The 14,638-nt window shown below is 40.2% G+C and overlaps 1 protein-coding gene across 1 annotated transcript in view; it reads left to right on the forward strand.

The window, feature by feature from the left end:
• ncam1b (neural cell adhesion molecule 1b) overlaps positions 1-14,638 on the forward strand; it is a 37,903-nt gene that overhangs the window by 13,145 nt on the left and 10,120 nt on the right. Inside the window, exons 10-17 of the mRNA XM_076100655.1 lie at positions 4,509-4,538; positions 8,032-8,182; positions 8,417-8,604; positions 8,956-9,052; positions 10,329-10,502; positions 11,080-11,208; positions 12,765-12,797; positions 13,502-13,504. Of these exons, the coding sequence (XP_075956770.1) occupies positions 4,509-4,538; positions 8,032-8,182; positions 8,417-8,604; positions 8,956-9,052; positions 10,329-10,502; positions 11,080-11,208; positions 12,765-12,797; positions 13,502-13,504 (805 nt within the window). The remainder of the gene's footprint in view (positions 1-4,508; positions 4,539-8,031; positions 8,183-8,416; positions 8,605-8,955; positions 9,053-10,328; positions 10,503-11,079; positions 11,209-12,764; positions 12,798-13,501; positions 13,505-14,638) is intronic.

Raw genomic sequence — 14,638 nt, forward strand, 5'->3', positions numbered from 1 at the left:
CCGAGCCGGTTAGCCCGTTTGAATAGTACTGTGCATCTAGGACATGGACTTTGTTATGCAGAATAAAAAGATGGAGTTTTACTCCCGTACAGTACTTTACTTTATCACACATACTGTATCACTGTAACATTACACTTCTCCTTCTAGTTATTGAACACTGCTTAATGAGGAACAGACAAAATGTTCTGTTTAACAAATGTAAAAAAAATGACACTTTTACTGTAAAGTGTATCTGCCATGACCGATTAGAAGACGGTGGACTATTACTCCAGGAATGCACCGACATCTTTGGTAAATAATCAATTTCATCATCTTTGCTTTTACAGTAAGATGATGAGTAGCGGAATAGTCACAGCAACTTTTAAATGAGTATTCTACTTTATGCAGTGGATCACATTTGTGAGGGACCATAACTTATTTTCATGGTTTAATACTCAGTTCAAATATAATAAGAAGGATACCAACTTTGAAAAAAGGCCTCGGAAACAAAACATCCGAACTCATTTGCACGTGTTGATGTGCTTTTGGCCTGCTTCTTCCTTTAAAGCTAGAATGAAGCCTTGACCAACCCTACAAAAACTTCTATATAGGAATTATTAAAGATGCCCTGTGGAGTATTCAAACAAACTTTCCGTTTACATTCATTGTTACTCACCAAAACGTGTGTGTATCCTTAAAGATGAACAGAATATTTACAAAACTGATTTTTCTAAAGTTTGAAACCTGCGTTGTTTACGTCCTTGTTTACTTGCTAGGAGCCTTCTCCTTCTTCCCTGCATGTGTTGCAGTGTTTACCCTGAAACCATTGGCAGGAGTGTGTAATGTATGGCATCACCTGCACCTGCACATGGACAACACAATGTGGACCCACATGTAAATCATTGTTCCATAGTGCAAAATCTCCACAGTGTACCTTTAAGCGAACAATTACACCTCCTATCACCCTTTCAACTTGTCAATTGCTTTATATTGGACTCCTTCAGTAGAGCTGCATGTTAAAGTAAAAAGAATAGAGAGTCAAGAGTTACGGTTTTAATAATGTTACCTTCACCTTTCATGTGAGAATTATACTTTAAAATGCAGCAGAGAGAGGACATGGTCTCTGTAGCTCATAGTGAATTACTGAGTAATGTTGGAGCAAAGAAGATCAGGATTAGAGAATCCTGAAGGACTCCGTATGTCAATCATATAAGAAACCAAGACCCTGTTACATCTGATGCTCTGTGACAGATTAGCCATTCATTTCCACTATGAAATTCGTTTGACTCGGTTTCCTTTTTCACTGTGGTCTCGGGTTTTAAAGGTGAACACGGGGAGAAACAAATTCATTATGAATAACCTCCCACTCAAAATGTTGTGTCGGCAGACAAAGACATTGTGCTGTAACTGTGAGTAAAAGGGGTGCACAGTGTGCGTGGATAGAGGGAGGTTACTGTCTCGTACAATAGAAAATCAGCGGTACTGTACATTAAAGAACTAGTAAGCTCTAATAGTGTTGTACACTCGTGGGTGCTTGTTTGCGTAGACCTGTTTTCAAATTCAAATTGGCACTTATCTGGTGATAGTTTTGTTTATACGGCTATTAAAGTTAATGTTTGTATATTTATTTTAAAACTTTAATCTTCTATGTGTGGTATATACGGTTGTTTCAGTCCTTGGAATGCATTTGCTGCGAGTCACTCTAGATAAGTGTGTCTGTTTAATAACAGAAAAATGTAAATGAAGTATTTATCCATCCTTTGTACATTATCTACATAATGACTGTTTGGCTTATTTGAATACATATTAAATGCTTGATGCTCAGAGTTTTCAAGCTGTAATTGTCTGGGAATATTTTTTGAACTGTAACTATACAGAAGGAGGTTGTAGTGAAAAATGAGTAAAATATAAAACTTAGAAGCGCATTCAAATTATGTAGTTGATTGGTTAATGTCTGTAATTTTGTTTCTGGACACAAATCTGCTATGAAAGTCTGCTCTGTCCAGCATCCAGATTGCCAATTAGAAGTTAAAGGCCTGAGAAAAGAAATGCATGAGTATCTTGTAAGTAATGAGTTGCTTTAAGTAAATGTGTAATTAATGTGGTGTGGCAGCGGTTTAGGCAGGGCCTCTGAAACAGAGGAGCGCTTTGAGCGTTGCGTGCCTTTGCAGAGAGAGCATTGTTTCCTCCGAACACAAAAGGCTCCTCAGTTACAACAGCACGCCTGCTAGCTCAGTCGGGGGGGGGGGGGGGGGGGGGGGGTGATCACGTAAGGGTTGCTTCACACTGAAATGTCACTTTTCTGCGATGCGCTGGCAAAAAGCTCAGCAGTTGTTCATGACACAGGATGATGACAATATGCCCAGTCATCAGTTTCAGTCGGGCGTCACCCCGGTGAATACAACACCACCAGGCTTCTGTGCATTTATGTATTCAGTGTATTTGTGTTAGTGTGTCTCCTCTTCACGCTGACATTACAATTCCCGTCAGAACAAAGAGCCGGGATAATTCTTGTATGGAAGGGAATAACAATGGGCTGAAAAAAAAAAAAAGAAGATAAGTCCCAACGGGAGCCGTCGTCATATTGTTCTGAGCATTTTGTTTCGTCGACTTCCGTCTTGCACGCTCGCGCCTGCTGCTGTCCCTTGTCCTTTTTGTCTGAAACAAACACCTGTCACATAAAATGACGGCGGTACTTGTCAGCTCACTTGCGGCAGCGGCGTCGCCGCAGACGGGCGCGTGCAGCCGTGGTGGTGATGTTCCAGACCGTTAGGCTGCTTGTTTTAATTGGACCGCCGCTCTTCTCCCGGCACCGTGGTGATATGCAGCCAACTGCTGTTTTTAATGACGTGTGTTTTACTGTGACAGGGGAGGACTCACTGTGCTCTTAAGAGCACGGGGAAATTACACTCGCACTATGAGCTTTGTCATGTGAGATTGTCCAATAAGTATTTACTCATCTCCTCCTTTTTGCATGAGGTTTCTCAGTGATATAAAGTAAATGAATTCAAACACACCATATGTGTTTACAAGCCACCAGCATTGATGATGAGAGGGAGATTTATTTTAGTTGTAACAATAATTTACGGTTGCTTTTGTTTACATAACAGTTGCACCTGATGAAATACCTGTTTATTATTCTGCTTGTTACCGCTTCAACACTTGTTTCGCTATGTGGGTCATCACATCTCATTGTCATGCTTAACATTTTCTCTTCGGCGTCATGAAATCCGTAGAGCATGCTTTCTAAAAGGCTTTTCGTCTTCTCGGTGTCACTGTGATTTAACTTGACATGGCATGTTGACTGGAACAGTTGTACGTGTTTGTTTACTATCCAGAGGTTTGATTTGATCTGCAATGATGTGAAGCAATTCTGCATTCAGTAAAGTGGGGAATATGACCAACATGATGAGGATTATCACTTACTCATCTTGATATAAGTGATTCTCTTACCTCTGTAACTCTAAATAATACAAAGTTAGTCATATTGATCCCCTTTACTGTGATTTTCTGAATAATATTCAGTAAACACAATTATTTGATCATCAATTAGACATGAGAGCTGAGATGCTTTTTTCACTGCATGAGCATGTGGAGAGGCATTTCATAATCACAATAACTCCGCCCTAATTAGTATGATAATGATATGGCTTTGGTCAGTTGGAGAATCTTTAGTCCACCCATTCTTAGATTTATAAATATCCACTGACAGGGTGATACGCTATCATATGTTATTTTTAAAGAAGGAGTTATTCAAATCACATTTTTGTCTATTTTAGTCTTGGAATGCAATCAAAGCACAACCCTTTGTTTGAGACTGTAGTGGAAGTCCTGCTAACATTCAGAGCAGAGCATCTGATACAGGCCACCTGTAAGCAAGGATTTATTTCCAGGTGTCGCATGGGGTATAGGAAGAGGTGCAACAAAAACCCCTCACGCTTATTGAGAAACACAGCGAGACTTGACGACTACTAACTGGTGTTTCTTGATGTAGGACATGCTTTTTATATGCACAGATAGACAAGTGCCACAGCAAATTCAGTTTTATTGGATTTTACATTCTCATTATTGCTCTCGGCCTCAAAAAGGGATTGTTAGTCGATAACTGCCGTACAGCTTTTACCAAACAGGCTTCCATATCCCTTTGTGTAATGGATTCACCTCTTCCTGATAAACCAATAACCTTTTTTATCCGTCAGCGTTTTTGTTGTCGTGATGCCAATACACCTACTTCTTTGAGGGTCAGAAGCTGTCTTGTTCCAGTACAAACAAAAACACACAAAAAAAATCCTCCAAAAATACACCTAAAAGAAAAACCCCTGTTGACACATAATAAGCTTCTCACGTATGGAAATCCAAACTCCTCGTCAAAATCATACATTCAGCTCAGGGACTGTGGATGTACGACAAATAATATGGACACTTAACGCTTGCATGCAATGTGCAGCGTCCCAGCTTTGCCTGGATGAGGATTACTTTCTAAGAATTGCTTTGCCTTTTGTTTGTTGTTGTGTCTCTGTCCTCTACAGGCATCATGGACTCGGCCCGAGCAACACAAGGTATTCTAAATGCATGACTTTTTACCTACGCCCAGCTATGTAGTCTAATTACATTCTGGATGGACGCAGATCAACTTTCTTGATCAATTAAGGGTCAGGATGAGCATAAACCCTGACAAAGATGCCAAGGGGGGCCCCGTCTGTCCGTATCTCTTTGTTTTACATGTTTGGTTTACATATAAACTTAACATGCAGTAGTCTACTTGAGCGTGTGTTTTCTCCCTTTCAGACCTTTAACATACCTGCAGGAACATCAGTCAATACAAGACTGATTTCTCTTTCCTCCCACCAGCGTCTCCAGCTCTCTCTCTCTCTCTATCTGATGCCAATTCTTGATTTCTAACATTAAGATGTTCTTTTTCACATTAAAAAACTGTTTTTAATAGCTTTACTTTGTTGGACCAAAGATAAATGAATATGTATGCAAGATGTCTTTGTGCAGCTGCTCAGAGTATCAGAGCGAGGCACTGTTCCTGAAAGAAAGTGAAAATTGGCAAAAGAAAGAGCCGCCTACTTAAGCTTTTCACCAATTGACTTCCCTTTCAAATATGTGTTTTACGTACGTGAGAAAATTGGTGAGAAATACCACTTTGTCATTTCTAATCTTAGTGCTGAGTGCACCATACTAGAGGACAGTACAGATTCATCACTTGGACTTTCAAATGAACAGAAATGTTTGCTCTCACGAAGTGTGTCGTCGATGATTAGCTCATCACAGTTTCAGGTGCAAGATCAAATACTGGGCTTGCCATTGTTATTTATACTTTTGTCCCATTTGAAAGGAAATTAATACGTATTTTCAGATCATTTGGTTCCTCAAATAGCCTTGCTATTTTATTTTCAATCTGCAGGAAGCTCTGGACATCAAACAAATTGGTCTTTTCCTTTTTACGCCTCTCTGTAATAGTTTTAGAATGGGTCGTTTTTTTACATTTGCTGATTCCAACAATCAGTCAGTATTGACATTTTGACATGCACTCAATAATAACACCTATGATTACAAAACGTTTAGAATAAAAAAATATATCAAGCACGTGCCGACAGTAATGACTAGGTTTGTGTGATGGTTGCAATAACATTTTGTGCATCCGCAGTAGTGCGCTGTACGAGGTAGTAACACTCTTACAGAGAAAGGAAACTGTGCAAAAAGCCCAAATAGTTTATCCTAGTAAGATTCCTAGTTTTCAAAAGCAAGTATCATGCAAGTTATGCCATGCTACTTTATTTTACGAAGCATATTTTAGTTAACTGTTGTCTCACAAATTATACCTCAGCAGCACATTTGCAGCATATTTGTGTTTTCAGGTTGCAAGTGCATTGGTTTACGTTAATGTATGGCGCAATAATAATTCTCACTTTCTGACATAACGATATGGGAATTAATCCACCAGTGCACTCTGAATTGATCAGTGTGTGTCTCTGCAAGAGATCCCATTAAACAGCACACAGGGGAGGAGTATGAGCACGGGGCAGTATGAGCATGCTGAGCATGTTTGTTGCAAGTGCGTAGGCAGCTGAGTGTTCATTTGACAAGCCACGGAAGGGAAGGTACATTCAGGGGAGGGCGCATTTGTATGCAGGACCAGTTCAGATTTGGTGAGACACGAGTTTAACATGTCCTCAGTGCATTCTCAATTTTATGCTCTGACGTTCCAGCAGGGTCTCTCTCCTCTGCTGGTAAAGCTGCAGACGCTGTTTGAGAGCTCTGCTGTCACGTATTAGAGGAGCTTCTGTCTAAAAGTCAGTATTGCTTGGAATTGTATCTATTTCATAAAGATAGTAAAGTCAACAAATAAAGGATGTTTAACTCTTTACCACCTGTAGTTATGAAGGTCCTAGGATGTTTCCTATAGACAACTACTGTGCTGCATTGTGCATTCATACTGAAAATGCATTGTTATAAAACATTAATGAATCACAACATTAAGTTACAGTGAAGATATGATTTTCCTCCGTTAGATATTTGTTATGGACTTCAAATGGGGAAAAGAATCGCTGTAAAGAAACTGTCCATGTGGTTTTTTTCTGGTTGGTGACATTTTGATGCTGCATTCTTTAAAAAGTAGTAGCACACCATTGAAAAGGACTCGATAATGATGCATACTGACGAACTAGGACTTTGAGGTGGTACATAGTGTGGCATGTTGCACAGATGCAGGTGTCCGAAGCAGTGCAACAGGGGTCAAGGGAGAAGGCTTTCTGCACAGGGGTCAGAATAAAAGGCTAGTGTGTTATGTAAGTGTGTCCCCGGTCCCGCTATCCGCTATGCATAATGCATGCCCCAGACATGCTTTGTCTATTGAATTTGAATACAAACTAGCGAGGGATTCTCTTACATGGCTGCCCAGACTGGGCCCTAATTCAATATGTGTAAAAGCATCCGTGTCATTGTTTTGCCTGCAGCTTGGATCAAAGCCATAAAGGCGACCAATAGCGAGGCCTAAATATTCAATTATGTAGCGCCTTGTAAAAAGAACAATCCACAAAAACACCAAAGCTTACTGAATAAAAGAGTACTATATAGAAAATAATGTCCCAAATCCATGAACTAATCTTCAGACTTACCGAGTTTGAATATTGCCATTAGCGGCATTAATAAACACTTGAGGAGAATTAAGGTTGAGAACTTGCATAATACATGTTTTAATTCGTTTTTTTTAAGACGAAATGTTTCTTCAACGGGGGAAATTTGGTCTGAAACCGTACACTCACAGTTTAGTGTCACATGACATCAGCAACCACAACAACACAAGAGTCGTTGACCCTGCGGGTCAGGAAGCCACTTATGGTCGGATGTTGTAACTCTGCATATCGAGTAAATGAAACCAGGTGTCTGTAGAGCAGCGAGGTCAGAGGTCATTCACACATCTCATTAGCCAGCTGTCTTTTGTTGTTCCCCTGGTTTCAAATGCAATGTGACTCGGCGTGTGCCCTTCATCACTGAAACTGGGGCACGTGCTGGTTGTGGGTTCAGAGAGCATTGCAACACACAGTACGATACCAAAAAGAAAACACCACAAGTCATTAACTTAAAGTGTCATTTTACTAAAAACATCTGATTGTGTGCAGTGACTCTTCAGCCCCAAGTGTCTTCAACATGAAAGCGCAAGTGTGGCATGTAAGGTAATGCTCTGCTGTCTAACCTCATGCATCAGCATATTTCACAAGTTGGTAAGCCCTCCGTGTGAAAGGCTCTGGGTGGTTTCGAGTTCTTCTTTCATCTATTATTGATAAGTTCCCCTGTTCTGTCAACTGTGTCCTTATGTTTCCACGTCTTTACAGAGCAGACTGTGCCTTTTTCATTAGCGTAATGTCTCTTCTGGTCGTTAAAGGCAGGCATTCTTCAGTCTTTTCTTCTTCTTTTCTTTTCAGGTGGCACTTCTTTTTGCAGAAATGATCTCTGTGTAAATGTGCAATATGGTAATGGGACATAACTGATGGGAATGTTTTTTGTTTTGTTTCCTAAACCAAGCTATTTTCTGCTCCCATTTAGAGCCTGGATGGAAATGTAGTGGTGAGGAGTGATGCTCGTGTGTCCTCCCTCACTCTGAAGTATGTCAAGTATACAGACGCGGGTCAGTACCTTTGCACAGCACGCAGTGCCATTGGAGAGGATGATCAGCCGGCAATTCTGGAGGTCCGCTGTGAGTACAGTATTTCCTTCTCTCTTGATGTAAGTGTTTGGGCTTACAAAACAAGTGCCGTAATAAAAGCGACTTGCTAGTCATGCACCCTTTTTAACTGAGCAAAAATAAGTCATTTTTGATCACGTAGAGCACTTTGAATTCACTTTTATTTAAACGGCACATTTTTCAGGCACTGTTAAAACAACAAAACCTTACACGTTGTGGCAGAATTACATGAATGTCTTCCCCTAGATGCCCCTAAGATTCACGGTGCAGTGGCAGTATATACCTGGGAGGGAAACGCTGTCAACATCAGCTGTGAGGTCAAGGCTCATCCCAGCGATGTGTCTATTGTGTGGCTGAGAGATGGACTGCAGCTCCCCAACTCAAACACCACCAACATTAAGATCTTCAGAAGTCCATCAGCCAGCTACCTGCAGGTACACACACACACATACACACACACACACACACACGCGTGCGTTTCAATCCACAAATTACAGTTCACGAAGTAAATGTACACACGCACGCACAATCACACGCGCATACCCCTTGCGTCATCAAGATTTCATGAGCATAGATTTGAAGTGAAGGGGTTTTCTTTCAGCTCCATTGTGGGGAAAAAAAAAAAATCTGATGAATAATTCAGCAGCAGGAAAGCTCACAGCAACAAATAAAAATAGGCTACTCTAATGGACAAACAAAAAGGTCACCTTCCGAGTGTTTGACACACACATTTGTTCATCTGTTTTGGCACACTGCCCTTCATATATTTTGTTTTTCTCCTCCAGATAACCCCCGAGTCTGAAAATGACTTTGGGAGCTATAACTGCACTGCTTCAAATGAGATCGGCACCGAGTCCAAGGAGTTCCTGCTCATTCAGGCCGGTCAGCGGTGATTCTGTGATTTTTGGATTCAATTGTGCTGTTTAAAGGATGACTCATGATATGCAGGGTGTACACTTTCTCTCAATGCTTAAGGACATTGGTTTTTAGTGTTGACAAACAAATAATCAGGAGACAATTTCATTGTAGCGCATACACTAAATTACAAGGCTTTTCTTGGTTCCAGGAACAGTTTTGGACCAAAACATCTACCTTATTGTGAGATTACATGGAGCAGTGTTTGTTTACACGGATAATAGATTTAGGTGAAAAGGCGATGTATCCGGCATCTGATGATTTAACGTTCCTTCTCTCCGGATGTTTAGAAACTACTGCGGCTCTGAGGATTTCACTCAGTGTTAAAACTGAATATATTATCGTGCACATCCAAGGGATAGTGGGCGTATTATGAATTAAAAGACAATTTATCAAAGTTACAACATTTCACTGTAACATCAACTCACCACCAGCTGATACCAAAGACTTCAACAACACATTAGACAAATGGTACAGAGAGCAGAGAGATAATGCACTCTTAAGCCACGGCAATCACAGTGTGCCGTTTCATTTCCAAGATCAAAGTGAGTCAAAACAGATCTGTGAGAGTTCAGAACAGCTACCAGTCCTCTGAGAGGGCCAATCTCAGGGCTTTAAATGGTCATTTTTCTCTCAAATAGAGAGTTCAGTGGTAGGTAAACCAATGTTTTGATCATTAAACTTGACTTACTTGAAAGTGAATGAGTCATCAATCGATTATGTGAACTACAGGCCAGACTTTCTCTCTACAAACACAAACTTTAGGAAGGCATAGTAACCACTAAAGCCTTGATTCTTTTATCTGCTTCAACACCAATACCGTTATATTGAAACAGTACACTGTGCTTAGCTGACTACAAAAAAATCCTTCTTTTTCCAGCTGAAAGGTTCATCATAATCACAATCTCTCAAGGTTTTGCTTTTTTTTTTTAAAGGTCTGTGGTTTTCTTTGTGTAATTATCATCATTTAAGGCGGACTTGAGATCAGCTGCTACTTGTCATAGGAGCATTTGGATGTCTTTACTGTTATTTTCTGAGGTAATGTCAAAGAGTTTGCAGCATTCAGCGTCTGAGAAATGGCATTCATATCACAAAGAGTACATGTCTTACAAAGCCGAAGCCTTTTGGACTGTTGGTGAGCTCGGTCTGTTAGTGCGATGGAACAATGGAGTCTGACAGCGTCGGCGTGCTGCAATCTCACAGTTTTAGTTGCAATCGCTGTACATTTCCTCCCTTTAACCAGAGGTGCCATCGGCTCCATCCATCAGTGAGGTGAGACCTTTCTCCACCACGGCACTGATCCAGTTTGAGGAGCCAGAATCCACCGGAGGTGTTACCGTCCTGAAGTACAGAGCGGAGTGGAGGGCTCCTCAGGAGAGGGGCAGCTGGGTGCAGTGCGTCTATGAAGTCCAAGATGGTAAGAACACAAAGCAAATCAAAAAAAAGATGGGTTTTTTTAAGCAAATTGTAATTAACAAAATGAGTTATTTAAGGTTTTGTTTTATACGTGTGAAGGTTTTAGTTTCATGTAATGCGTAACATTTGAACACAGTTCATTGCATGAGATATGTTTCATCATAAATGTATTTACTTATAGATTTGTTCTGCTGTAGGAAGGGTGTTACATTTGATTTCTATAAAAGTGCAGATGACCCTGAATGAAAGAACTTTTATTCCTAGTGTAACACAAGACAAATAGACAATGACAAGAGGAAAGAAAGTCATCTGTACATAATGATGGTGGCTTTGAAACAGCTGTCAGTTATTTCTGTTTCTGTGTATGCTGTGTTTCGACCTTTTACACCATCGCTAAATAGATTTATCTGTTTAAACATTGTCGGAATGAAACGAGATTCGAGCTAATCGCTGTTTACTCGTGATGGAATTAATTATGCATGTATTGTTTGAACTGGGGGTGTGTTTGTTTCACCACTAATCACAATTATGAAGGTGTTCTCAACAGGGATTGCCCTGCCTCTGATATATTGTAACAGGATACACCAGTGAGGCGACTATCACAGGCCTGAAGCCAGAGACCGGCTACGAAGTGAAGCTGTCAGCCATCAACGGCAAGGGTGAAGGTGAAAGCAGCCCTGCTGAGGTCTTCAAGACGCAGCCTGTCCGTAAGTGGCGCATGTTGCTCAGTTTAAAGTACGCTGTAGAGCTTTTATCTCCCCCCCCCCCCCCCCGTCTCCACAAACACATTACCTGAAGTCCTCTCTTCTAGGTCTTGGGAGTGGGAAGTGCTTGTCAATCCCATAGCTGATCTATAAAAACACACACGCGCACACACACACACTTTAGCATTGAGACTGTTTGGACAGCGTCACAAAAGCTTCCAACAGTGTATTTTCAGTCCAAGTTTGTCCTCTTCCAAGTTTTTTTTGTTTGTTTGTTCAGGAGTAAAACTGACCACAGGAACCAACTCACTGACCTCCTTGTTTTGTTTGTTTTGTTTTCTCCATTGAGGGTCCTTAACATCTAAGGGCTCAGGAAACAGTCCCACTGGCTCAACATCATTTTGCTGTTTTGCACATTAATTCGCACTGTGATTCCATCACATAGGCTGCACTTGGATCCAGTCGCACAATCATTACAAATCCACACTTTTATAGTATTTTAATAAGCTCATAGCATGCTTGCAAACCATGAATTGGAATATGAAACAGAGAATTATCCCTCAGTCCTTTTAAAAAAACAGCCTTGTAGTGAATCCCGAACGCATTGTTTAGTGTTTAGCCCCCTCTGTTGGTTGGGGATGGATGTTTTTGGAAGAGAAACTGCACCACCCGGTTGGCTCCATATTGAATATGTTGGAAATTATTCATTGTTGTCCACACGCTGATCAGCTTCCTCATATGTTCGTTTCATCATTTTAATCATCAATTTTTTCATCCATTTGCTCATCTGTCTGTTGTAAACCATCAGGCTACACTTACAAAAGTAAGTGCTTCGTCTCTGTTTGTTCAGTTCTGTGTATTAGGTGGTTTAAAGTGCTGCTCATCAGTATCAAATTGGAGAAATGTCTGAATAAAATAGCTTCTCTGTTAATAATCGACACATCCAAGATAAATATTTTCACGATTAGTTTATTTTTCATTATTGTGCTTTTCGAGCATTGTCTGGGCTTTGTTTGAACCCAACTGTCTCTCTGGTATTGACATCCAAAGCCATTGCCAAGTCAACCAATCAGTGTCTGTTTTGTATTATTTCTTGACTTAAAATATTTCTGGTTGATGTTTCATTAATTGCTAATTGGGGACTAAAGACAGGAGGCCCAATCAAATGTTTTTACATTTTGAAATAGCAGCTTCTTACACTGAAGATTGTTTGATGTCCGTTGAATTGATCATTTAAAACTAATTAGAACAGCTGCAGTAATGTTGCTGCAGTATCTTTCTTGAAATACAATTTCATGAAAAGAAAAACCCCTTTTACTTGGTTTTGAAGCTGTCTCAGAACAGCCTTTCAGTTTCATGTGTACAGACTCGTCTCGTTTCTAACCTTAAATGTGGAAATCATTATATGACATTTTTGTTTCTCCTTGCTCCTCTGGTACAGTCTGGCAGGAATGTGTCTCACTAAACTCTCCAGTGAAGTGTTATTACAGAGACACAGGTAGTCATTTGTGCAGACAACTGATTCTGATTGCCTGATATCTTCTCTTTTATGTCCCTAGACGGCACTTTTCCTTTTTTCACTGAAGACACAGGTTTGTTCTGTAGAGAGGATAATAGATGATTAGTTTTTACTACCTTAGCTGTGTCTGTCCCTGCAGGATAACCACCTCACCCCGACTGATTAGCTGCATTTATAACGACTTTAAAGCAAAGCACATGTATCTTTTCCTAGAAACTGTGACCTTGTGTGGCCTGATTATAAATGCAAACTCTTCTGTGTCTGTAACCTGGATGCTTTTATCTCACTCACATTCTTTGACTTGACATCTGAGTTGTCCAAATATGATTATTAATGTCATTTTGATTTGCACCTTGTAAATTAATTCACTCAATGCCAGTGTTATGACTTAACGCCAAACTCTGCATTTGAAAAGCTGCACGTTTCCCCTCTGGCTCCAGCTATTTGGTGTAATTTGGGAATGTTTACATTTGGATTAGGCCCTTCAGCATTGATCAATCAGTTTCCTTTCAAATGATAAAGTCTCTAAAATCAAGAGGACAAGGCTGTTAGATGTCTACTGCACTTTTCACATTGAGAACCCAGCAGAGGGATTTTGTCTTTATTAGTAGGAAGAGCTGTGTTGTGACTCCACATCAGTTTGTCTCCGGGTCATTTACGGGTTGTTTTTTCTTCTGTCTTTCATGTCCTCCTTCCTCTTTCAACCACTCACACGTGTCATTTCATGTTACTGTTATTTGGATCTCATGGTTCTGATGGTCCCCCTCCGTTCTGCAGAAGGTAACCTATTGTTGCAGAAGACCCCTCACTTTAGTCGGAGAATCCCACAGTTAAACAACACATTAATTGCTTCTATGCAATCATGTAATATACATCTCCCTCAATCCCATTAATCAGTCATGTAGACATTTGCCTCAGCAGGATAAATGAGAGAGAGCCAGAGCTGTCTTCACGGTAATATATAACAGTCAAGAGTGTTTAATATCAGCATCACTATGATGGTGTTGATGGCACGCTACCTAAAGGGATGTTACCGCTCCTCCTTTTAGGATGTGTTCCTATAAATCAAGTGTGAAACAAACAGCGTTTCCTCTGCTCATAGGAGAATCATTATCAGTGTCTCTACACCACATAGCTGCAGAAATACTGCCTCTTATCAGCAGTTTGCTCTGGTTCTCAATCAAGAGTTTGTAGTATTCATGCTGAGAGCAATAGCTACCCTGTGCATCGTATCCTCCATGTTGTTTATCATGTTTAACCTGAGGCTGCATTAAAGGCTAATAACTAACCTGGACTGATTTTACCAGGGTTTTCAAGGCAATCTGGCTTTTCAGAGTATGAAGAATAACCATTCAAAACCTCTTTCTTGTTGTCTGTTAGTAATTCATACTTTATTTATGTAGCGTTTTTCTAAGCCAGGGTTCAAAAAGAAAAAGAAAAGATTGTTAAAGAATAATACAAATCAGGGCAAGAGTGTCTTTTTTTACTTTTTAAAAATAAGTCTTTAAAGAGTTTGATAATCTGACCGCCAGAAGGAGAGCCACATGGAGCCAAACTGTGAAACACTTTCCAAATAATTGGTAAGATTTTGATTACAGCACTTACCTTAGTTATAATGTAAACGTATTGTAGACGGGCTACAGCTTCTTGGCTTAAAAAAGAATAAGGTGCATTACAACGGTTGAGACGTGAGCGGACAAAACAATGGATGATTCCTTCAAGGTGGAAATAAGAGGCGCCATTCTATGGCAATGTTTGTTTATTTAAAATATAACAAGACTAAATAACTGACTTGATATGTTTCTCAGAGTTCAATTTGGAATGAAAAAATGACCCCCTAAGTAAACCAACTTTTAGTTAGAAGCCTTTAGTAAATGCTGACGCAACATTTCAAGTCTGATTTGGGGCGAGAAC

The sequence above is a fragment of the Anarhichas minor genome, unplaced genomic scaffold, assembly GCF_050575085.1.
Source record: "Anarhichas minor isolate MPS153535 unplaced genomic scaffold, ASM5057508v1 ptg000026l, whole genome shotgun sequence".
Taxonomy (NCBI): Eukaryota; Metazoa; Chordata; class Actinopteri; order Perciformes; family Anarhichadidae; genus Anarhichas; species Anarhichas minor.